The sequence below is a fragment of the Typopeltis vanoorti genome, chromosome 21, assembly GCF_054136105.1.
Source record: "Typopeltis vanoorti isolate ZY-2024b chromosome 21, IOZ_Tvanoo_1.0, whole genome shotgun sequence".
NCBI lineage: Eukaryota > Metazoa > Arthropoda > Arachnida > Uropygi > Thelyphonidae > Typopeltis > Typopeltis vanoorti.
In genome coordinates, this window is record NC_143569.1 from 9,669,466 (window position 1) to 9,694,696 (window position 25,231).

Sequence of the window (25,231 nt, forward strand, 5' to 3'; positions counted from 1 at the left end):
AACACTGCAAGGTAAGGATGTTAGTAGTGCATGGAATATAATTAGGGATCATCTAGAGGAAGCAATATTAAATTGTATACCTAAGGTAAGGAGGGTTAATAAGGTAGGAGTTAGATGGATGAGTAATATCATTCATATGAGCTGCAGATGAAGAAAATGTTATGAAGGATATATAAAGAGAAAGTGAAAGAGAAAATGGCAAACTCATGAACAGTATAATGTTCTGGCAAGAAAGGTGATCAGCATGGCAAGGAAGGCAAAATCAGATTATGAGAAGAATCTAGTTAAGCAGGCCAAAGGAAATCCCAAAGGGTTCTTTCATTATGTGGCAAGTGAGAGGAAGAATGACTGGAAGATTAACCTTAATGAGTGATGATGATGATGGTCACAAAGAGACAGAAGTAGATACAATAGTTCAATTACTGAGTGACCACTTTGCAAGGGTGTATCATCCTAGTGAGGTTAATAAGGTAGGAGTTAGATGGATGAGTAATATCATTCATATGAGCTGCAGATGAAGAAAATGTTATGAAGGATATATAAAGAGAAAGTGAAAGAGAAAATGGCAAACTCATGAACAGTATAATGTTCTGGCAAGAAAGGTGATCAGCATGGCAAGGAAGGCAAAATCAGATTATGAGAAGAATCTAGTTAAGCAGGCCAAAGGAAATCCCAAAGGGTTTTTTCATTATGTGGCAAGTGAGAGGAAGAATGACTGGAAGATTAACCTTAATGAGTGATGATGATGATGGTCACAAAGAGACAGAAGTAGATACAATAGTTCAATTACTGAGTGACCACTTTGCAAGGGTGTATCATCCTAGTGAGGTTACTGCTTTAACCTATATGACAGATGCTAATGTGGGAACAGAGGTGGATGAAGTGGAGGTTCTTAGGATGTTGCAGAATCTCAATGAAATACAACTATTTGATTAGATGGGATATCAGCAAGGGTTTTGAAAGAATGTGCAAGGAAACTGGCAATATCTCTGACTAGGCTGTTTAATTTAAGTCTCAGCTCTGGTAGAGTTCTTAGAACCTCCCTTGCATAAGAGAGGTTCTAAGACTGCAGTGGCAAATTATAGATCAATCGATATCTCCAGAGTGGTTGTAAAAGTGCTAGAAAAATTGGTCAAAAAGGGTATTCAAGAATGGGTTGATAAAAATACGATTCTGTATGAGGGTCAACATGAAAGGTCAGTCATGCCTTAGTAATTTACTAACTTTTTATAATAGAGTAAAAGCCAAGTTAGATCAAGGAAATGGCTACACCATGATTTTGCTGGATTTGCAAAAGGAATTTGACAGAATGCCGAATGGAAGTCTGTTACACAAATTAGAACAAATGGAGATGGACATGATACTGGTTAAGTGGATAAGAGGGTAGCTGCTGGACAGATATCAAAAAAGTGGTATATGGAGGGGCAGAATTAAGGCAAAAAAAACAGGTGACTGGTAGTGTGATGCAAGATTTGGTGCTGGGAGGACCACTGCTATTTAATTTGTATATAAATGATATAGGAAATAACCTGAAAAGAAATATTCAGTTGTTGAATGTTCCCTATGAGGACAAATTGAGGGTGCATGGATTGCAGTTGGTTGATTATAGAAAAAGAGGCGATATGATAGAAACATTTAAGTTGCTTAAAGAGTTTTATAGGATAGATGTAGGGGAAATGTTTCAGCACTTGGCTAGAGGGACCAGAAGAAGGGATCATCCCTAGAAGTTGAATAAAGATGTTAGGGGTGTGAGGACTAGATATTTTTCTTGGAGAGTTGTGAATGAGTGAAATGGGTTGCTAGAGTCAGTTGCGAGTGCTTTGTCTGTTAATGAAAGATATGATAGCTTGTGTGGATAGATTGGGTCTCCTGGAATGAGTTTTCAGACTCCATGGAGGTGCCTGTTTAATAATAATAATAATAATAATAATATGTTTCTTGTAATATTTCTTTTGAAACATTTTTTCACCCATGCCCACAACTCTTTGATGCTCATCAAACAGTCATTCCCATATCCAAGCAAAACACTATTTAATCCTCCTCAATTTCAATACCTACATGTAATGTAATATTCTATTAAATACTTTATAAAATCCAGAAAAATTACTGAATTACTGTACATATACAGCTATCTTCTTAATCAATACAGTTTTCAAGCTATAAAAATATAAGTAAATTACTGAAACAAGACTAGGCTTTAGATCCCTATTGCTTCAGCCTTGTGTCCTTACCATAACCCTCTCTCCAACATCTGCTCATAAAGCACAACTGTATCCTGTTGATATTGAATTTCTGTTCTTCTCTTCTTAGGTTGCACTATGTCGTTATTGCTGCACCAGATTTTTTATCTTTGCTGTAGTTATGTGCTTTCCTTAATTATGAATAATCAGAGGTTCTGAACTGTCTTACCCTTAAGCCACCAACAATACTAATATATAGCATGTTAGCACTATGGATGACTTAAGAAAGATATAACATTTGTATCTTTCGTAGGTGAGAATATAATCAAAAAATAAATTTTCAAAATAAAAAATTAACTTTCCAATATCAAATCACACACATCATGTTGATATCATTTCACTTCACTGCCATAATTATGGACATCTCATTCGTTTAATATTTCAGTCACTTCTGACCTTTTTTCTTTCTGCTGCCCTGGTACTCAGTGCCATCATCACAAGAATGAAAACTGCTCTTCACAGAATGTCTTCACTATATACAGGCAAATTGGCCAAAGTACAGATACAATTTACAAACAAAAAATACAACTGGTGGACAGTAGATGACGCTGTGCATAGATGATGATGGATAGTGGTGGTCTAGTGTTTAAAAGGTGGCATTGTATGTAGATGGAAGATTAAGTTGGTAAACAGTGGGTTGTATAGAGTGGAATGCCTTCCCTGAATGAGTCCTTTTACTCCTTGGAGGTGTCACATAATAGTAATGATTTTGGTGTTGAGTCTATCTGGTGAATAAACATGCTGTAAGTTCCTTAAAGATCTGTGAATTTTGTTGATTTATAAAGTATTTTCTTAGATTAATTGTGAATTTTTAGTATATTATTGTAGTTTTTTAGTGTAATTATTGTACTACAGCATTTTATAACATAATTGCATAAATATTATTAGTTTTTGCTACTCTTAAGAATGGCAGAGAAAACATATCACAACAAGGCAGTGTCTAAATTTCAAGTTGTTACTACTGAGGAGAGCATTTGTCCTGATGAACAAAAGTACTGCTGCAGTGAGGATGATAATTTATCTGAGAATAAGTTGAAATAGAAATATATCGATTAAAAGAAATTATTAGAAAATCAACCAGAGAATTGGAAAAACGTTTGACTAAACTTGGACAGGATAAGAAAAAGGATCAGAATAAGAACAGGCAGGAAAGTACTGAACTTGGTAATCGTAAGATTGATAACAACAAGGTAAGTCAGTTAAAATCTAAGAAAAAAGAAGTGATATGGTATGGTGACTCAATCTTAAAATTTGTGCTTGCTGAGGAAGTCACCACTTCTGGTTTCCTGAGGGGAAAAATTAAAATATGATAAACATAATTGAAAAGCAAAAAAGAAAAGTAAAAGAGATGGTAGTTCTGGTAGGTACTAATAATTTAAGTAGTGACAAATATAGCATGAGAGAAGATATGAAAGGTCTGGGCAGAAGCGAGAAATGTGAGAGAGTAAAAATTTTTGAATTGCTACCCAGATATGACAATATTGAGTTAAGAAGGAGGGCCATGATAGCAAATGATTTCATGTGTAAGCTGTGTAGAAGAAATGGTTGTGAGTTTTTAGATGTGTGGAGTGTGTTTGATGGCAGAAAATATTTGTATAAGAGGGATAACCTGCACTTGAATTCATTTGACATCAAGAGTCTGGAGAAATTACTTCTTGGTATAAGACCTAATGGAGAGTCAGGGAAACTAGATCATCAAGGGAGGAATGGGAAAAATGTGTGTGAAAGTTCAGCTATGGTATGCAAATGTGATAAAGATATGAATGTCTTTGAACATCGATATGTATGTGGCCAAGGAGTGGAAAAATATGCTTTGCATTCAGACCTTTTAAACATGTCTGGGGAGGGAAAAGAGAAAATTCTAGAACAAGACCAAATAGATTGTATATCTAATTATAAGAATAGGTTAGATGGGAATTTATTATGCCTATACACAAATGCCAGGAGCATCAAAAAGAAAAGAGTTGAGTACATTGCTTTATTGAATATGATGTGGCCTAAGATTGTTGGCATTAGTGAAACCTGGCTATCAGAATCAGATATGGTAAGTGGGATCAAGTGTAATGGGTATACTATTTTTAGGAATGATAGAAGAGATAGTAAAGGAGGAGGAGGAGGAGTACTACTAATGATATCACATGACTTAAGTTCAGTTAAGGTAAAAACACAAGAAAACAATGATAGTAACAATGTCCCATGTAGCAGTGAGTTTGAGTCTATCTGGTGTGAAGCAGCATTTAACAGAATGAAATATATGGTGGGGTGTTGCTACAGGCCTGGTGGCTCAGTTGCAGGGAACAAAGAAATGCATCACCAGCTCATGATAAGAAAGGAGAGGAATTTATTGAATTGTTGTGAGACAACTTTCTCAAGCAGCATGTGAAAGAATGAACTGGAGGTCAAAGAGTGTTGGATTTGCTCATAGTGTCAGAAGGGGTCTCTGTTGAGAACATGGCTATTTTATCAATAATTGGTGACAGTGATCATGCTGTGCTTTCTTGGGAAGTATCTACACCCTCTGTCCAAAAAAAAACTGAACTTTTCGAAAATAGAAGAAACTAGTGGTGCCACCTGTTGTATCATTTTGTTGTAGAAAGCAACAGCCTTCATTAATGTTGTGTCAACTGTTTATGACATTTGTTTCATTAGAAGCCGAAATATAGTGCCAAGAGTGACAGTGTGTTTTGACGAACGATTGGAAAATGAGTTTCAAACAGAGACTTGTGACTGGCTTTTGTGCTAAACTTGGAAAACATTTTACTGAAACACATCAAATGCTCCAAAAAGCATATGGTGATGAATGCTTATCCTGTACTCAAGTTTACGAGTGGTTTAAGTGATTTCAAAGTGGTTGTCAAATGCTTGAGGATAATGAAAAGCTGGGCCGTACAAAAACTGGACTGAACGAAGTTAACATCCAAAAAGTGCACAATTTCATCAAAGAAAACCAGAAATCGTCCATGAGATTGATTGAAGATGAATTGGGGATTCCAAAATCAACTGTGCGCAACATTTTTACTGAGAGTTTGGGCCTTCGTAAATTGAATTTGCGATTTGTTACCCACAAGTTGACCGACGACCAAAAAATGTATTGAATTGAACACTGCAAGGACTTCATTAAAACCACTCATAAGGACTCAAACTTCCTTGAAATGATCGTTACTGGTGAGGAAACATGGTGTTTTGAGTATGAGCCAGAAACAAAGTGCCAGAGTGCTGAGGGGAGACTACCAGAAGAGGGGCATCTGAAAAAAGTCGTTTGAAGAAGTCAAAAATAAAGACAATGCTGATTTGTTTCTAAGATTCCAAGGGCATTATCCACAAACAATTCGTTCCATCTGGCCAAGCGGTCAGTGGTGAGTTTTATCTTGAAGTTTTGAAGTGATTGATAGCAAGAATTCATCGTGCATGGCATAAATATCGTGATGCAGGCAGCTGGTCACTTTTGCATGATAATGCATCATCCCATCGTTCGAAATTGTGAGACAGTTTTTGAGCAAAAACCAAGTTTTTGTGTTGGATCAGTCGCCATATTCACCTGATTTAGCACCCTGTGACTTCTTTCTCTTTCCCTGACTTCATTTGCCGATGAAAAGAATGCAGTACGACACCATTGAAAACGTTCAAGCAGCAGTAACCACGACCCGCAACAGTATCCCAAAAACCGATATAAAAAACTCATTTAACAAATTAATTGACTGTGCCAAAGACTGTAACGAAGCTGAGGGAGAGTATATTTATTGAAATAAATGATTTGAATAATTATAATTGGCCTGTGTTTTATTTTCTATCAAAAGTTCGGTTTCTTTTTGGATTAATTGCATTGATGCTCTAATTAGAACTGGTTACATGTTGAACTGAAAAGGTGGAAATTATGATCAACTTAGGAGAATACTATCTTTGGTCCCATGGTATCAGTTACTGAATGGGAAAAATGTCAACAATGCATGGGAATCTTTGAAAAAGTGCTTAAATGAGGCAGTATCTGAATGTATCTCTAGTGTTCAAAGAATAAATAGGTTAGGAGTGAAATGGATGTGCAACCTTATTAAGCAAGAGATCCACAAGAAGAAGATAATGTTGAAAGAATATCGTGAGAATAAGAGTGAGAGGAGTTATGAAATATATAATGTTCAGGCCAGGAGTATTGTGAACCGGAGTATGAAAAGAAATTAGCCATGCAAGCTAAAGGCAATCCAAAAGAATTTTATCATTATGCTGCAAGCAAAAGAAAGAATGAATGTGAAAGAATAACTATTGAATTCAGATGGTACCTGAGTTGGAAGCTAATGAGATTGTTCACTTAATGAGTACTCACTTTGCTAAAATATATCAGACATCAAACAGGTGTATGTAACATGGTGCACAGCGCTACTGCTACACTGGATGAAGAGTTAGAGGTTCATGAAAATGAGGATGAAGAATTGTTGCATAACCCGATAAAAATTTGTATATAGGGCAGTGGCGGCCCATACATAAACACTGCGGCACTGCAGCACTCCCAAGGAAAAAATGAAAAATTTAAATTTTGTTTGTGTTTATAAATAATAACAATGCTTACAAAATTATATAAATGCAGTACAACATGTTAAAGGTTACAGATTATGTTTCGACGGTGATTGAATAGTTAATAATTGGAATTGTTCGATTAACGCTTTAGATTATGAAACAAATACACTGCGATCTAACGCAGTATCGGAATTATCAAATTCGACCAATCGCAGCCAGTCTCGCCGATATTCATTTGCACTTGTGATTGCATGTTTACAAGTCATTCCAACACTGCTTGGTTGGGCAGTGTATCATATGCTTCTGCGCGTTATTTCTGTGAGATACAAAACTTTTATTATTGGTGCGTGGTGAGGTTGAACTATTTTTTGCAAATCTTATTTTATTCTGTTAAAATAACATAATTATTTATTTATTATAGATACAAGGCTGAATTATGATGAATGTCACTGTTGAAAATATGAAAAGAATTATATTTTTCTCAATTATCGTTACACAAAACAAATACACTGCGATCTAATGCAGTGTGAGAATTATTGCATTTGGCGAAATGCAGCCAGGCTCGCTGATAATCGTTTGCACTTGTGATTGCACATTACAAGGTCATTCTGACACTGCTTGGTTGGGCAGTGTATTATATGCTTCTGCATTATTTTTGTGAGATACGAAAATTTTATTATTGGTGTTTGTTTGTGGTGAGGGTGAAATATTTTTAATAAAGTAATTTTTTAATATGTAAATTTATTTATTAATAAATTGGTTACTGATTAGGAAAAAATAGTTTTTTAGTTTTAATTTTGTATATGCAGCACCCCAACTTAAAATTTTCACCGGCCGCCACTTATATAGGGACAGATAGAATATCAGCCCGTTTGCTAAAGGAACGTTCAGCCGAATTGGCTACACCTTTCACATGTTTCTATAACTTGAGTCTCAGCTCAGGAATGATACCACAAGAACGAAAGGAATGTAGATAGTTCCATTGTACAAGGGTGGTGCAAAAACTGATGTGTCTAACTACTGATCAGAATCTCTGCTGTGGTAGTGAAGATTTTAGAGAAGTTGGTAAGAACTTGCATACAGAAATGAGTAGATAAACAGGCTATACTCTGCAAGGAGCAGAACGGGTTTACTAAAGGAAGGTTATGTTTTAGAAATTTCCTCATATTTTATAAGCATGTTATGGCCAAGTCGGATAAAGGGAATCGATACACGATGATAATGTTGGATTTTTCTAAGGCATTTGATAGGATATCACACGAAAGGCTGTTGCATAAATTGGAGAATATGGGATTGGAATATAAACTCTTGACTTGGGGGGGTTGCTTAAGGGTCAAAGCTGTATAACTGAGATGAGACCTCCACATAGCCCTTAAAGGAATGCCGAGAAACGACCAGGGCTTCTGACCTAAGGTCCAATCCTCACCTTCTCGTGATGCACCACCCTGTTGGGTATCTACCTGGATACTGAACGAACGAGGATGGGCTGGCAATTTGGGATTTAGCCAACCAAGTTGTATTCTTATTGGTTAAACCAAAATAAAAAATGATGGCACAACATTACAAAATTTCATGCCGGCTGGGGCGTCGCCCAATTAAACAAGGCCCCGTTATTTTTGCCCAGGGAACCAGTGCGAACAGCAAAAAGTCAGCTACTGGAAAAAATCTGAAAACACACCCCAATTCAACATCACCAGAGTTAAAGATCAGTATTATCAACATAAGAAGCCTGAATGGCAAAGAAATGAAGCTAGCTGAGGAATTAGATAAGTACCAGATCGACATAATAGGGATGACTGAAACAAAAAAGACAAAAACTGGTGAGATCTTTCTGAGCAACAAATACAAAATGTTATATTCAGGAAATGACAATCAAGGAAAAGAAGGAGTAGCCATAGTATTCAACACAAAATATGACGCTAATCTTCTTGAATGGCAGTCAGTCTCAAGTAGAGTGATGTGGACAAATATGAGAATGGGGAACTGGACAATGAGACTTATTTGTGCCTATGGTCCCACAGAAGGTTCTACTAAGGTAGAAGTGGAGGAATTTTTTGAGGCTTTAGAAAAAGCAACTGACACAATGAAAAAGGAAAAGTTGGTCCTTGTTGGGGATCTAAATAACAGAGTAGGAAATGATTGTGAGGCATATAAAAATATTTTGGGAAAATTTGGAGAAAAGAGCAAAGCTAATAATAATGGCAAATATCTGTTGGATTTCTGCTCAGGACATGGACTGGTTATTATTAACACCATGTTCCAACATAAAAAGGTGCACAAATTCACATGGAGAGAAGAGGCAAGGAATAAGAAAAGTCTCATTGACTATGTTATTGTTGATAGTGAGGTTTTCTCCTTAGTGCAGGACACCAGAGTGTACAGAGGATTTGAAATTGGAAGTGATCACTATTTAGTCTTGAGCAGGATAAAATTGAATTTCATATTGAATATCATATTAAATAACATGTAAGAAAGTTTTAAAGTGAATAAAAGTTGAGCAGCTCTCAGATGTGAACTGTAGACTAAAATACACAAACATTATTGAAGAAAAAATTAAAGAGTTTGAGAACAGGAATCAAACCTTGCAGATTCAGTGGCAAGTCTTGAAGTTGTCTGCAAGGATAGAAAAATTAGAATTCCATGGTGGACACAGGAAGTTAAAGAGGCAGTGAAGAAAAAGAAGAAAGCATATCAAAAGTTCCTGGCAAATAATTCAGCTTGTGCTCTTAGAGAATACAGAGACAAATGCAAGAATGCTAAACACTGTGTAAAACTAGCTAAACAATAGTCATGGGAGGACTTTGGCAAGAATATAGAAAATAAATATCAAGAAGGTGGCAAAATATTCTGGAGGTTGTTGAAGAAGCTTAGGAATGGAGGAAAGAGTGCTGTAAAAGGAGTAAGAGATGATAAAGGTGACATGAAAACAGGAGAAAAAGATATCCTTGAAGTATGGAGTAATTACTTTGAAAAACTGCTAAATGAAACAAGCAGTGATGACAGCACAGTGGTAAAAAACACTGACCAGGCATGCAGTCAGGAATACATATCCATACTTGAAGTAGAAAAAACCATCAAAGGCTTGAAATGTGGAAAGGCAGCAGGAGTAGATGATATTCGACCAGAAATGCTGAAGTATGGTGGTATAAGAGTCTTACAGTGGTTGCATTGCATAGTTCAGAAAGCCTGAACAGAGAGACGAATTCCCGATAATTGGAGTAGAGCTCTCATAGTACCCATATATAAAAAGGGAAATAAAACTGAATGTGAGAATTACAGAGGTATTTCCCTACTAAGTGTTCCTGGCAAGATCTATGCAAGTATACTTGATAAACGGTTGAGAAGAATTGTGGAAGAAAAGCTTGGTGAAGAACAAGCTGGATTCAGGCCAAATAGAGGCTGTCAGGATCAGATCTTCACTTTACGACAAATAGTCGAGAAAGCATGGGAATATAACAAAGATCTGTATTTAAGTTTTGTTGATTTGGAAAGGGCATATGACAAGGTGCCAAGAGAGAAGCCATTCAATACGCTACAGTTATATGGTGTCAATGGGGCATTATATCAAGCAATACTTAGTCTTTATTTGAGTTGTAAGTCAGCAGTTAGAATTGAAGAAAGTACAAGAAGATGGTTTAATGTTAAATCTGGTGTGAGACAAGGATGTACATTATCCCCTCTGTTATTCATTATCTATATGGATCACATTATGAAGGAAAGTGGTATTAAACATGATATCAAAATTGGAGATGTTAATGTCAGTTCTTTGCTTTATGCGGATGATGTTATACTTCTAAATAAATCTGCTACAAGTCTGCAAGATTCTCTGACTAAATTGAATAACTGTTTAATAGATATGGTATGAAGGTCAGCAATAAAAAGACAAAGACAATGAAAATAGGTAGAATTGTTGAAAATGTCAACTATGTTGTGAAGAGGAACTTGTGGAACAAGTAAAACATTTCAGCTACTTAGGCACAATTTTTAGTGAAGATGGTAAATTAAATATAGAAATAGACAACAGAATCAGCAAAGCTGGTATGGTGGGAAGTCAATTGAATAAATTCATATGGAATAAGAGAGAAATTATTCGGAACACTAAATTAGCTGTATACAAGACAGTGTTCAAACCAGTTTTAACTTATGGATCTGAGAGCTGGGTCAGAAGTAAAACACTTGACTAAAGACTAGAGACCACAGATATGAGAGTGCTGAGAAAGATTATAGGCATGAACAGATGGCATCAATGGCAATATCATGTTAAAAATGAGGATATTAGGAAAGAACTTGACACTGTCAGCATCCAGGAATGTGTTAGCAGAGCTAATCTCAGGTGGTATGGTCACTTAAACAGAATGGTCGAAGAAAGATTAGTAAAACAAGCGTTATCTACCAGGTTGGCAGGAAAATGACCCAGAGGAAAACCAACATATAGGTGGATTTATATGGTACAAAGTGCCTTAGACAATAGAAATATAAGATCTGATAATGTTGGAGTCTTGACAAGTAACAGACTGATTTGGAGGAAAATTGTAGGTAGAAAGTTAGTAATGATGTAAATTTTTCATGTAGTACTATCATATCCTGTATACCCCTTGAGGGTACATGGCAGGAATTTGATGATGATGACTCTTTTGGATCAGGGGATGGTTGACAGACAGATATCAAAAAGTATACAGTGGGTGTGAATCTGCCAGTTTTAAGATGACCAGTGGTATACCTCAGGATTCATTAATGACTTTAGCAGGGTGTAACACCAGATGTGCAATTGTTTGATGATGATGCAAGGCAATAAGGAATGCTACTGATATTTAGCACTTACAAAATGATTTTGAATTGACTGGAAATTTGGGCAAACAAAAATGGCTATCAGTTTAATGTCAGTAAGTGTAAAGTTATGCAATTTGATGTGATTCGCCAGCGACATATTATATTAGCATGGTTATGCTACAAGAAACTGAGGAGGCAAGGGATCTTGGCATATTGGTGGATAGGAATTTGAAATTCAAAGGTCACATAGCAAAAGTTTCAAATATAGCTCAGAGGATAATTATGATGTTGAAGTGAACTTTGAAATGTAAGGACAAGGAAGTCATTTTGCCTCTTCATAAGGCCTTGATAACACCACACCTGGATTATTGTGTGCAGATTTGTCTCCCGGGTTCCACAAAGAAGAATTACAAAGATTATATCTGGATTATGAGATTTAGATTATGAGGCCAGATTGCAAGTATGTGGATTGCAGATTCTGGTTAACAGGAGAAAGAGGGGTGATATGATAGAGGTCTATAAACTTTTGAATGGGTGTTATAGGATATCATCTGATGAAATTTTTTTGTTATATGGAAGGTGAGGAGAGAACACAATGACATCCATGGACTTTAAGTTTGTTCACAGTCAACAAAAGGGTAAGAGCTAGGTTTTTCTTCCGGAGAGTAGTGAGTTAGTGGAATAGCTTGCCCTTAGGGGGTGATAAGTGCATCTAGTGTGACTGAATTTTAGGGAAAGTATGACAGCTACTTTGGGTGATTTATAGCCTCCCTCGATGAGTCCTTGACTCCATGGAGGTCTCAGATAACAATAATAAATATTTTTTTCCTATTCATCCATTCTTATACTAATCAATTAAAGAAATCTCTCAGATTTTGTATTACTAACTCTTTCAATTTCTTCTTCACTATATCAATCACTTTAATAGCCTATGCCTCCATATACGTGATGATTATTCTTCTAATTAAACTAGTTAGTTTAATTAGAAGAATTAGGTGATTATTTTCTATTATGTCATCTGTTCATCAAAGCAGACACATCTGCTCTCCAACCAATAAAGTTCCAGCAGAGTTTAATAAAAGAAATTTAATTTAATAAAAGAAAATTTTCAAAAAAAATTACTTGCCTTAATATGTTAAGGATAATGATACCTTCAACTGGAGGTAGTTCAATAACTTTTCCATCAACTTCAACACGAATTTCTTTATGAAGATCTTTCCATGTCTTCCTACTAACCATCTTCCTGAGTCCCATCTTTACATAGACTCCCTTATTATGAAGTCTATTAAATAAATTAAAAAAAATTAAGCACACATTCACTGTTATGAATATGAATGTTTCTGTGGTTTAGGAGTTCTGTACACTGCTTCCAGTGTTGAGACCACATGTTTAAGATAAATAACAAGTTGAATAAAACTAAATAAATATAACCTTACATGTTTCATAAGTCATCAGACTTATAAGCAAAAGTTGTACAAAAAAGAGACTAGAAACAATTAATTACATATATTGGATGTTATCAGCGCTACACAATTAGTACATATAAATAAGTAACCAGAATAAAAAACAGTAAATTAATTACTATATATGTGTTGGAACAATGCTTGTTGTTGCTATTGCATTCTGTAGAATTGCATATGTCATATCCTAGGTCTATAGCAGTTAGATATTTAATGAAAGCAGACTAAACTTGGTTTAGGATTAAGCCTTAATTTTTCTACATTGTGTGGTGATCCTTAGCATTTGCAAGGCTTCCTTGAACTTTCTTTTAACCCTGTGGAGGTCGCAGCTGATCTGACAAATACATGCAAATTGTTTATATAAGCAGAGTTACTTGGTGGAATGGCGGGAGGGAGCGATGACAAGAGGCCATCCCTAGAAGTTACAAAAGGAGGCTGTGTGCAAGAGGGTGAGGAGTGGTTTCTTTGCATGAAGGGTGGTTGAACCTTGGAATGCATTGCCTGAGAGAGTGGCTGGAGTGGGGATAGTTAATGGGTTCAAGGAATGGTATGGTAGACTTTGTATTTCCTAAAAACGACCTCCCACGATGAGTCTTTTGACTCCATGGAGGCCTGGATAATAATAATAATAATAATATTCTTACACATATCCAGTGTATAGCTTGGAGGTCATGAGTAGTTGTGCATTCATATATTACGAGTGATATTCCACACTGTTTATTATTATTATTAGACACCTCCAGGGAGTCCAAAGACTCATCGAGGGAGAGTGTGCCAACAGCATCGAACCCCTTCCAACAACTAACACACTCAAACCAAACTTGCTTAACTTTTTTCGTGAGTCATTATTAGCAGAGGCTCTACCAATCGACCAACATCTATGCTTTGGTTTAACACGTGTTATGTAAAGATTTGTGATATTTCATAGTAAATTGTATTTGAGAGATACCGTGACCTTTGATGTCAGTATAGTATAGTATTGGTTTAGTTGTTTTTTTTATTTGCCATTGAAAATGGCTGGAAAAATATATCAACAGGATAATCCATCAGATGTTGAAGAGATTCAGCAAATGTTACTCGCGTCCGAAAGTGAAAGTGATATTTGATAGTAAATTGTATCTGAGAGATACCGCGACCTCTGATGTCAGTATAGTATTGGTTTAGTTTTTTCCTTTGTTTCTTTGTTCAATAATTTCTAGATTATAACTGAAAATAAATAAACCATCATGTATTATATTTGCAGTGTTTTTTTCCTAAGTTTTATTGCATTTTAGCACATAATAGTAAAGAATGTATCTCTCAGATACACGCGACTTATGCTGCAGTTTTTTCAACTGTGACCTCCACAGGGTTAAAACAATTATAATCAATATAAGGCATTTTTGTTTGTTGCCAAACTACTTGATGGTCTGTAGTAATTGCATGAAATGCCAAACCTGATTTATGCTGACTTTTTTTTTTTTTTTTTTTTTTTTTTTTTTTTTTTTTTTTTTTTAATGATTCTTACAAGTTCAGACATGCAGATCTTTCCCTGTCTTCTCGTCTGGCCTACATAACAAATGACATAATAGCAATGATCTCATAAATGCCTGTTTTTTCATAGGAGTCTGATGACTTACTAAACTTGAAGGATTATATTTACTTAGTTTTATTAAACTTGTTATTTATCTTAAACATGTAGTCTCAATGTTAGAAGCTGTCTACAGACACATTTACTGTGTTCAAAAGGACTCGTGAGTTATACAAATCTGGAAAAAGAGATTCTACAATGAAATAATAATACATGGCTAGATCATGTTAAACAAAAAAGTGAATAATAAATGGAATAAAGAGTGAATATTATGTGGCAAGTACAAGCAGTTTATCAGTCTTCATGTAACATCAACAGGGACTTGAGTACATGCTGTGGTGGAGGAAGGTCTAATAATGAGTGAGCACAAGGTATATATAAGCTCACTAATATGCCAGGGGCACTGTCAATTCCCTGGAGCATACTTTCAAGATGTCAGGGAATTAATGGCATCCTTGGCATATATGTTTAACATGAGTTGTACAACAAGGCAAGTCCCAAAGAAGTGAAAAGAGGGTACAATTGTTCCATTTTACAAGGGACTGGGTACTAATTACAAGTCAGCCTCTGTATATATATATATATATATGTTAAAGATACCAAGCAATTTTATATACTTGGTTTTAATCCTTTCTCCCAAGTAAGCAAGCAAACAGGTAAGTCAAGTTTGTGCCTGAAGTATTTTCAGGGAGGCAACTTGACTTACCTGTTTGTTTGATTACTTGGGAAAAAAAGATTAAAACCAAGTTTATAAAATTGCTTGGTATCTTTAACGTATAGTATACCCAAGGTAAAAAACTTTCTACATCTTTCTCTCATCGTGAGATTTTTATTCAATAAGGTCAAAGCACTTTGTGGTAACTTGTATAGGTAAAATTTATAAGTTCTGCATTACTTCAACCTTGGCATCTCATGTTTTTTTTATTATTATTTTTATTAATAAAAAAATAATATTAATAAAAAAAATTTTTATAATAATTTTTTTTTTTTTTTAATGTTGGGCCCATACACAGGAGGTTGGTTGGTCAACCTATAGTACATTAGTACAGTGTATGGGTAGTGGGTTGGGAAAGGAGGAATTTGTTTACATTTGATTTGAATGACTTTAAATTGTATTCCTTGGGAAACATGGAAAAGAGGAAAAGAAACTTGTTCTGTTTGTTTCTAGGTGTACTGTGAAGGGATGTTGTGCAGCAGCTGCACGTGTTCCAATGAGTTTGTACTGAGCGGAGGAATTATACGTTATTTCGGATGAGCATTTCCCATGGAAATATTTGTAGAATAAACATATTGCAGAGACCATACATCTGTGTGAAAGTGGGGGGAGAGAGTTGGTAAGGGATGGATCATTGATAAGTCTAATTGCTTTCCTCTGTATTAAGTCGAGCATTTTGAGAGAGCTTTTAAGGCCCTACCCCATATGTGGGAGCAGTATTCAATAGCTGGGCAGATTTGTGATTTGTATAATGTTAGTAGCTGTTCGAGGGTGAAGTAACGTGTTGAGTGAAAGAGAAATCCTAGTTTTTTTGAGGCTGAGGATACAACGGTTGTGATATGTTTATGCCAGGAGAGGTTTGATGTGAGGGTGATTCCAAGAAGCGAGATCTCAGGCTGTCTGGAAATTTGGGTATCGTCAAAAAGGATACTGGGGAAAAAATGGTTCTTTTTTATGGGAAATAGTACAGAACTGGGTTTTTTTGGTGTTGAAATTTATGAGGTTATCTGAACCCCATTGTAGGATGGCTTGGGGATCGGAGTTGAGCGTGGTGGTGGTTGATGTTCTGTAGATTGAGGTGAGTTGTGAAGGGTAAGGCTTATCAAATGCAAGCGAGGAGTGAAGTGTGCTGTCATCTGCAAAACTGTGTATTGGGTTGGAGTAGTCAACTGCAGTAGGTCATTGATATATAGCAGGAAGAGGGTTGGTGAGAGGACAGAACCTTGTGGGATCCCAGCATGAATTGAGTGGTGAGAGGATAGGGAGCCGTCCACCATCACACACAGTGTGCATCCAGACAGAAAGCTGGCAATCCAACTACAAAAGCCCTGGGCCAGACCGAATGATGGTAGTTTGCCCAGTAGGCCTTTGTGCCAGACCCAGTCAAAGGCTTTGGAGATATCTAGTGCAACCACTTGAGATTCGCCAAACCTCTCCATAGCATTTGTCCAGAGATGGGCAACATATGTGAGTAGATCTCCTGTTAATCAGCAGTGGTGGAATCCATACTGGCAGTCATTTATTTGGTGAGTGTCTTCAAGATAGTGTAGGAGTTGGGAATTGATGATTTTTTCCATTACTTTTGACAGGACCGAGGTAAGAGAGATAGGGCAGTAATTGGATGGCAGTGACTTGTCACCCTTCTTGGGAATGGACTGAATATAGGCCAATTTCCAGTTTGTGGGATAGATTCCAGTGGAGTAAGAGAATATATATAGGTGACATAGGATAGGGGTCAGTTCTGGAGCACAAACTTTCAGAACAATTGGAGGAATGACATCCAGGCTAGGAGACTTTTTGGGTCTAATTTGGACAGTATTTTTCTGATCTCATCCTGGCAAAAGGATATAGGGGGCATTGTATGTTGGGTGTCTGGAATGGTTGAAGGTCTAATAATGAGTGAGCACAATAATATAAAGCTCACTAATATACCAAGGGCACTGTTAATTCCCTGGAGCATACTTTCAAGATGTCAGGGAATTAATGGAATCCTTGGTATATGAAGCCAGAAGATTGGCTTTTTCTGTGGAAGATGGTGCAGTAGAGCCATCTGGGTATGATAGGGGTGGGAATAGTGTTGGACAGAAGTTATGGCCAACTGCTTTGGCGAGAGACCAAAAGGCTCTGCTGCCATTTGGACAGGCTGCTAGTATCCTCCTGCTTTTTGCTCTTTCAAACTCTGTTTTGGAAGCATTGATTGTTTTTTTTGCATCTATTATGGGCTTCGGTGTAACCTTTGAAGGAGGATGAGGTTCTTGCTTTCAGCCAGTTGTGGTATGTCTGGTGTTTCATCTCTACAGCCTTGACATCTTTTGGATAACCAGGGTTTCGTTAGGGAATGGCAGTTAAGAGTGCTGTGTGGAATGTATGTATTCATGCCAGTGAGGATTACTTTGGTAATAAGCTTGGGACATATGTTTGGGTTGGAAGGCCGGAAGCAATAGTCCAACCATGGGAATGTGGCATAGAAGTTGCGGAGACTGTCCCACTTGGCACTGTTATACTACACAGCCACCCCAAACAACTCTTGCATGGGGTGGCTGTGTAAACGTTGTTGCATGGGGGAGGAGATGAGCACTAGGTTGTGTTCAGAATTGTCCAGGGGGCTCACTACTTTCACTGTGTATTTGGAGGGGTCATTGGTGAGGAAGAGATCTAGGGTGTTTGGGGAGTGATTTGGGTTATCTGGTATTCTGGTTGGCACCAGGACAAGTTGTGGAAAGTCCTTAGTGATGGCAAATGTTTCAGCGTCTCTGCCTGCAAGATCTGTATAACTGGAGGAGGAAAGCCAGCTAGTGTTGTGGACATCAAAATCTCCTAGGAGGATGATTTTGCTGTTGGGAAAGTGGAATTGGAGAAAGTCGATTTTTAGGGAGAGGAAATTAAAGAGCTCAGGGTGGTTGGTTTGTTGGGGGAGCAATAGAGACAGCAGATGAATTGGACTGAGTGGGGAAGGGATATTTTCAACCAAAGAAGGTCAAAGTTGGATGATTTTAGGTTGGGTGCTCTCTGGCAAGGTATGGCAGAGTGGATGTATGTGCAGACACCACCCTTAGGACGAAGGTTGTTAAAGAGTGAGTAGTTCGGAAGGTTGAGAAAAGTGGTGCTGGTGGGGAGGTGAGATTTGAGTTAATGCCAGGAAGCGTAGGTGGGGTTTGGTAGACTGTAGGTGGTAGTGGACACTATTCGGGATGGAGTTTAGGCCACAGATGTTGGTGAAATGGATGTGTAGGGTTTTGTGAGTCATATGTTGGACCGCATATGTCTTGCACATTTCCTATGCAGTGCCAGCATGCTGGTCTCCATGGTGGCTGCTAGTGGCATGACTTGGTTTTTTCACCAGTTTATCTTGTCTGTAGTCGATGGTCCAACTGTTGTCACCACTTTGACATTTTTCTTCGGGTTGTCTTCGAAGCTGGTGTCTTTGTTCCCTTTGTGCAAATGGTAAGTCAGGTTGTGCATGTATGCGCGATTGGGGAAAGGTGTCTTTGAACTTGTAGTTGATTGCTGTTATTATTTTTGATGTGCTTGTTGGCATGTTGCAAGTCACTTTTACTAGGCGCAGAAAGTTCATTCCGTCTTTCCTTTTATTTATAGGCCCGAAACGATGGCACCTTACGATATTCTTAGGATCGATGTTGCATTCTTCAGCTAGTTTGTTGATGTCCTCTTGTAATGATTTTCCATTTTCCGTCAGGAAGTTCAAAATGATGGCATTGAGTTTTTGTGTTTGGCCTCCATCAAGTCGTTTACCATTGATGCGATTAGATCGTGAAGTTCTTTCACTGGCGAAGTAGAGCTTGCGGTGCGCTGGTTTTCAATTTGTTCTAGCTTAGCTTTGACTGCATGTATTTTGGAGGTAATTAAAGCACTGATGTGCTGTTCGATGTTTTTGATACATTTACCAATGTTCAGAAGTTGTTTTCCATGAAGGGAGGCACAGCGAACAGAAGAACAGCTGGTTAAGTTCGATGATAGCTTTTGCACAGGAAGCATGCAGCCAGTGGCAACAGAACTTGCAGAATATGCTCTTTTTTCTGTCTGTGACACCAGTTTTGCAGCTGGCGGCATGTAATAGCTTTGTCAGCGGCGATCGACGGCACTGTGCTGGCGAGACACATGGTGCTCGTTCACCGTTGGTTTTTGATGCTGCCATCTTTGCTGCATATGGTAGGCACTGTGAGCGCTTACACGTGGCTGATTTTGAATTGTAAAGATAGCTGGTTTAATACACTATAAGTACTTACAGGTTGTACTGGAGTATTCCGCTGCTCAGCACCCGCTGTTAAGGTTTCCGTTTGATGGTTAATTTTGATGAAAAAACACTCGCAATAATGGTAAACTGGGGAGCACAAGTTTGGAGTAGCTTATTCACCGATGCCACCTGGCGGTCTTGAACGATGAGATCCAATGATGAGACTTCAATAAAGGCTGAAACTGGTCTGGGTAATGGCCCTTCCCTTAATGCATAGCATCATACATGTCCGCAAGGAGAAGTGCTTTGCATTATGGGAGATACTAAGGAAAGTGATCAGAGCTTACTCCACCTTTACCATGAGTTTTCTCAGACTTGAAAATACTTCAGGCACAAACTTGACTTACCTGTTTGTTTGATTACTTGGGAAAAAGGATTAAAACCAAGTTTATAAAATTGCTTGGTATCTTTAATATATATTATATCCAAGGTAAAAAACTTTCTACACACACACACATATATATGTATATATATTATTATACGTGACACCTCCAAGGACTCATTATGGGAGGGCACAGTACTTCGCTAAATACATCTCATCCTCTTCACTACTACTTAATTTTCCAACTACGACACTACTATCATCAACACCATCTATTGCCCATCATCACCAACATTAGTATGTTCTGTCAGTAAATTGTGTGTGTTCTGAAGGCTGATTTGTCTGTACACAGGATGAGAAACCCAAGTTTCCGGGAGAAAAAACCCTGTTACCACCATATGAGATCAGCTAACTGACCCCTTCAATGGAAAAAGCCCATATAAGGATTCCCCTCATCACGAGAATCGAACCCAGGTCTTTTCCAATCAAAGGGCGCAATGTTCCGCTATTCTTCCAATTGCACTATGGTGGCTAAAATTACGTGTTTAACACGGTAACTTATATCATAAGGTGCTGAAGAGGTGGGTGATAAAAGCAAGGATTGAGAATTGGGTTGATAACAGATGGTCAGCATGAGTTAAAACATAACCTCTCTCTCTTTGTTGAGAGAGAGGTTATGTTTTAGCAATCTGCTTAAAGAATCGACTAATTTTACATGGTGACAAATTCATTGAATAAGGGGGATCATATGCTGGCCTGGTTGGCTGAGTAATTAGTATCATCGACAGGGTGTAGCACAGAGGCAGCCTGCCTCATGGTGCAGCTTAATAAGGGTGCTTGTTCAGCCATATTGTTGTAGGTGCCGTCACTGCACTAACAATTCCTGTTAGCGTAGCAAGTGCAGAAAGAAGTTTTTCCAAGCTTAAACTGATTAAATTTATTTGCAAAAAAGCAATGACATAAGAAAGATTGGTTGGTCTAGCAACTATATCGATAGAGGTGGACATAGCTTATAATTTAAATTTAGAAGAGCTTATAAACAGTTTTATTGTGCGATATTCCCATAGAGCAAACATTTAATTAATATTATTATGTAATCATTTTGCATTAATGTTTCTCTTGTAATAAAAACAAAATAGCAATTGGAGATTTTCTTATATTTTTGTCTTATAATCCATCAGGGGCTCTATTTAATTGTTTGCCTCAGGGCACAAGCTAATCTGGCTATGGCCCTCGGTTAGCATATTAGTTCTTCAGCCAAAAGGCTGTGGGTTCGAATCCAGCTGTGGGCATGAATGTTTGTGATTGTCTGTGAAAATATTAGGGTGGTGGTGGTGGGCAGTGGATGGCATTGGTATAGATGACGATAATAATTGTGATTCACTGTAGTTGGTTGGATTGAGTGGTGAAGACAGAGAGTTGTGGATTAGGTGCCCTCCCTTGATCAATCTTTGGACTCCTTGGAGATGTCACATAATAATAATAATATGCAGTGATATACTTGGATTTTTCAAAGGCCTTTGATAGATTTCCACACCACAACATAGTGACTAAATTGGAAAAGATGGTATCAGATAAGAGACTAGCAAGTTGGATAGGTAATTACTGTTAGTAGGTATCTGAAAGTTGTGTATGTAGGGGATATCAGAAAAGAGGAAGGTCACCAGCAATACTATAGGTGTCTGCACTGAGACCATTATTGTTAAACTTGTAATTTAATGATACTTGGAGATATGCAGCTGTTTGCAAAGTTGGGAAGTATTGTAAGGAGTAGAGCAGATATTGTAGCCTTACAGGAAAATCTGAATAGACTGTGTATGTGGAGCTATCAGTTTAATCTTACAAAATCTTGAAATTTGATTGGATGCAGAGTATAAAATTAATGGGAAAATTTTGAAGGAGGTGGAAGAGATGAGGGATCTGGGAATGGTGGTGGATAGAGACTTCATGTTTAGAAATCACTGCTAAAAATTATTAGAACATCACAACAAATTATGGCAATCGAGGAGGATTTTGACACATAGAAGCACAGATCATGTTTCCCTTGTATAAGGCTTGATCTGGCTGCACATAGACCACCATATGGATCTAGTCAGTTGGTTTTTAAGGGAATGAGGATATCTTAGGGGAAGATCCAAATGAATGTTGGTTAAATTTTGTGCTCTCTAATTTTACTGCTATTTAAAGTGAATTACCCAATTTTACGTCCCAAAGATCAGTGCAACAGTAGATGTAAAGGAATTGAAGATATCAAGACAACTGTAAGTACTGTGAACTTTCTAACAAAAAAGATTTTTTCTACTCTAACATTGGCCAAGCAAGCGTTTGTGCACTATACATATAGATATGCTTGCAGCCCAAAGTAAAGACGGCAGCAACAAAGCTGACTCTGACAAGCCAGCTGAAGTTCAGAAATGCTGTAGCTGCAAGCTGGATCTTACAGTCAAAAAAAAAAAAAAATCTTTAGTGTGATTTTTGCTGCCAGTCAATGGACACTATTTGAGAAAAGATTGACAAATCAGCAGTAAAACTCCTGTCAACCTCAGGCAGCCATTCTTTTGTCCCTTGTGCCTCCCTTTCCATTAAAGTTTCTAAATCTCAGAAAGCACACAGGCAGTCTAGAGCAGTGGCTTATTATGCTTCATAAGCCTTTCTCATGTAAAATCAATGCACTAGAAAAGAAAACTAGAAGAGATTCACAGTTAGTAACTCAATATTAATGTGCCCACCACCAAAAATGCGCAAACTTTGCAGTTTCATTACTTACCATGTCAGTCCAAAACATATGGAGGCAGAGATTAAAAAATATGCCATTGTAGTGAACTTCCATTCCAAAACATTATTATTATTATCAACATTTGACCTCCATGGAGTCGGAGACTCATCGTGGGAAGTACTCACTATTGCATACAATGCTCATCCAACCGCGTCTTAAACTGATTCAATGTGTCCACATCCACAACACACTCAGGCAATGCATTCCACTCACCAACCACCCTCCATGCAAAGAACCTGCTTCTCACTTCTTTGCTCACACCCTCCTTATACAGTTTCTAGCAATGGCCTCTTGTTCTACTCCCCTCTCCCATTCTATGAAAAATCTCTTCCATGTCTACCTGATAACAATCCCTGACCAGCTTATATGTCTCAATAATATCCTCCCCTCCTCTTCCTCCTATTCACGAGGCTCTGCAACTTACATTCTCTCAATCTGTCTCATATTCCACATTCCAAAGACCACTGACTACCTTAGTGAATCTTCTCTATACCCTTTCCAACGTATCCTCGTTACCATGAAAACCTGGTGACCAAATCTGTGCACAATAATCTATATGAGGGCTGATCAAGGCCTTATACAATGGAATTATAACCTCTCTATTTCTGCATGTCAGGGTTCTTTGCAGCATTGCCATTATTCGATGTGATGCAGTGGCGGCCGGTGAAAATTTTAAGTGGGGGAGCTGCATATACAAAAAATAAATAAATAAATAAATAATAAAAAATTATTTTTTTTTCCTAACAGTAACCAATTTATTAATAAATAAATTTACATATTAAAAAAATTACTTTATTAAAAATATTTCACCCTCACCATGAACAAACACCAATAACAAAAGTTTCATAACTAACAGAAATAATGCGTGCAAGCATATGATACATTGCCCAAATGAGCAGTGTCGGAATTACTTGTAACATGCAATGAGAAGCGCAAACAAATATCGGCGAGTCTAGCTGCAATTGGCGCGATAATTCTCAACGTAGCGATAATTGAAAAAATATAATTCTTTTCATATTTTCAACAGTGATACTTGTCATAATTCAGCCTTGTATCTATAATAAATAAATAATTATATGTTATTTTAACAAAATAAAATAATATTTACAGAAAATAGTTCACCCTCATCACGAACACGCACCAATAATAAAAGTTTCGTATCTCACAGAAATAACACGTGCAAGCATACGATACACTGCCCAAACGAGTAGTGTCGGAATCACTTGTAACGTGCAATGAGAAGCGCAGATGAATATCGGTGAAGCTAGCTGCAATTGGCCTAAATTGACAATTCTGACAATGCATTAGATCAGAGTGCATTTGTTTCATAAACTAAAGTGCTAATCGAACAATTCCAATTATTCTAACTAACAGATAAGCTTAGGTGTTGATGGTTATTCGTGACTTATTTTTCACGGTATTAACAACACCACAAACACTTTTATCAACAATTAAACATCTTTGTTGATAAAAGTGTTTGTGGTGTTGTTAATACCGTGAAAAATAAGTCATGAATTCCAATTCAATCTGTCAAAACATAAGCTGTAACCTTTAACATGTTGTATAGCATTTATATAATATTGTAAGCATTGTTATTATTTATAAACACAAACAAAATTTAATTTTTTCATTTTTTCCTTAGGGGTGCTGCAGTGTCGCAGGGCTTATGTACGAACTGCCACTGATGTGATGACTTCACAACTTGTGCAGTCTGACCCCTGAATTTCAGGTCCTTGTCCACCATCACTCCTGGACTCTCATCTCCTCTACTTCTGTTCAAGTTTCCCCAACAAGTGTATACTTTGCATCCCATCATTGCTTACCAATTCTCAAAACCTTACACTTGGCAACAGTGAACTGATAGTTCCATTTACCTGTCCATTCATGCAATCTATTCAAGTCCGCTTGTAAGGCATTAACAATCAGCCTGATTGTGCATTGCTCTCCCCAGTTTTGCATCATCCGCAAACAGCTGGATATCATTAGTTAAACCCGACCAAATATCATTAACATACAAATTAAACAACAATGGCCCCAAAACTGACCCCTGCGGCACACAACTTGTGACTTTTCTCTTTCAAGATACTGCACCCCCATATACAACTTTCTGATACCTATCTGACAGCCAGTCACTGATCCAACACAGAAGTCTGTTATCTAATCCCATATGTTTCAATTTATTTAAGAGTTTGTCATGTGGCAATCTATCAAAAGCCTTTGCAAAATCCAAGTACATCACTGTATATGCATCTCCTCTGTCCAAGGTATTTGTCACCTTGTTATAGTACGTAAGTACTTAGTGAAACATGATCTTCCCTTAACAAACCCATGCTGATAACCACAGAAAATACTACTGTTATCAACCTATTTCTGTATCCTACTTATCCCCAATCTCTCCAGGACCTTCACCACAACTCCAGATATACAGACCGGCCTATAATTTGAAGCTACAGCTTTATTATTATTAACTCAAGACCTTGTGGAGCCAAAGACTCATTTGGGAGGTCCTTTTATCACACACACACAGCTCATCATACCATGCCTTGAACACATTCAAACTCCTTGCAGACACCAAACCCTCAGGCAACGCATTCTAATCATTTACAACTCTTCA

General features: G+C 37.4%; 1 protein-coding gene across 3 annotated transcripts in view; it reads right to left on the reverse strand.

The window, feature by feature from the left end:
* Positions 1-25,231, reverse strand: part of LOC150094613 (diacylglycerol kinase theta-like) — a 570,433-nt gene that overhangs the window by 88,327 nt on the left and 456,875 nt on the right. For all 3 annotated transcript variants that reach the window (XM_090411566.1, XM_090411564.1, XM_090411565.1), the window contains one exon: positions 12,646-12,801. In XM_090411566.1, coding sequence (XP_090267692.1) covers positions 12,646-12,801 — 156 coding nt within the window. The remainder of the gene's footprint in view (positions 1-12,645; positions 12,802-25,231) is intronic.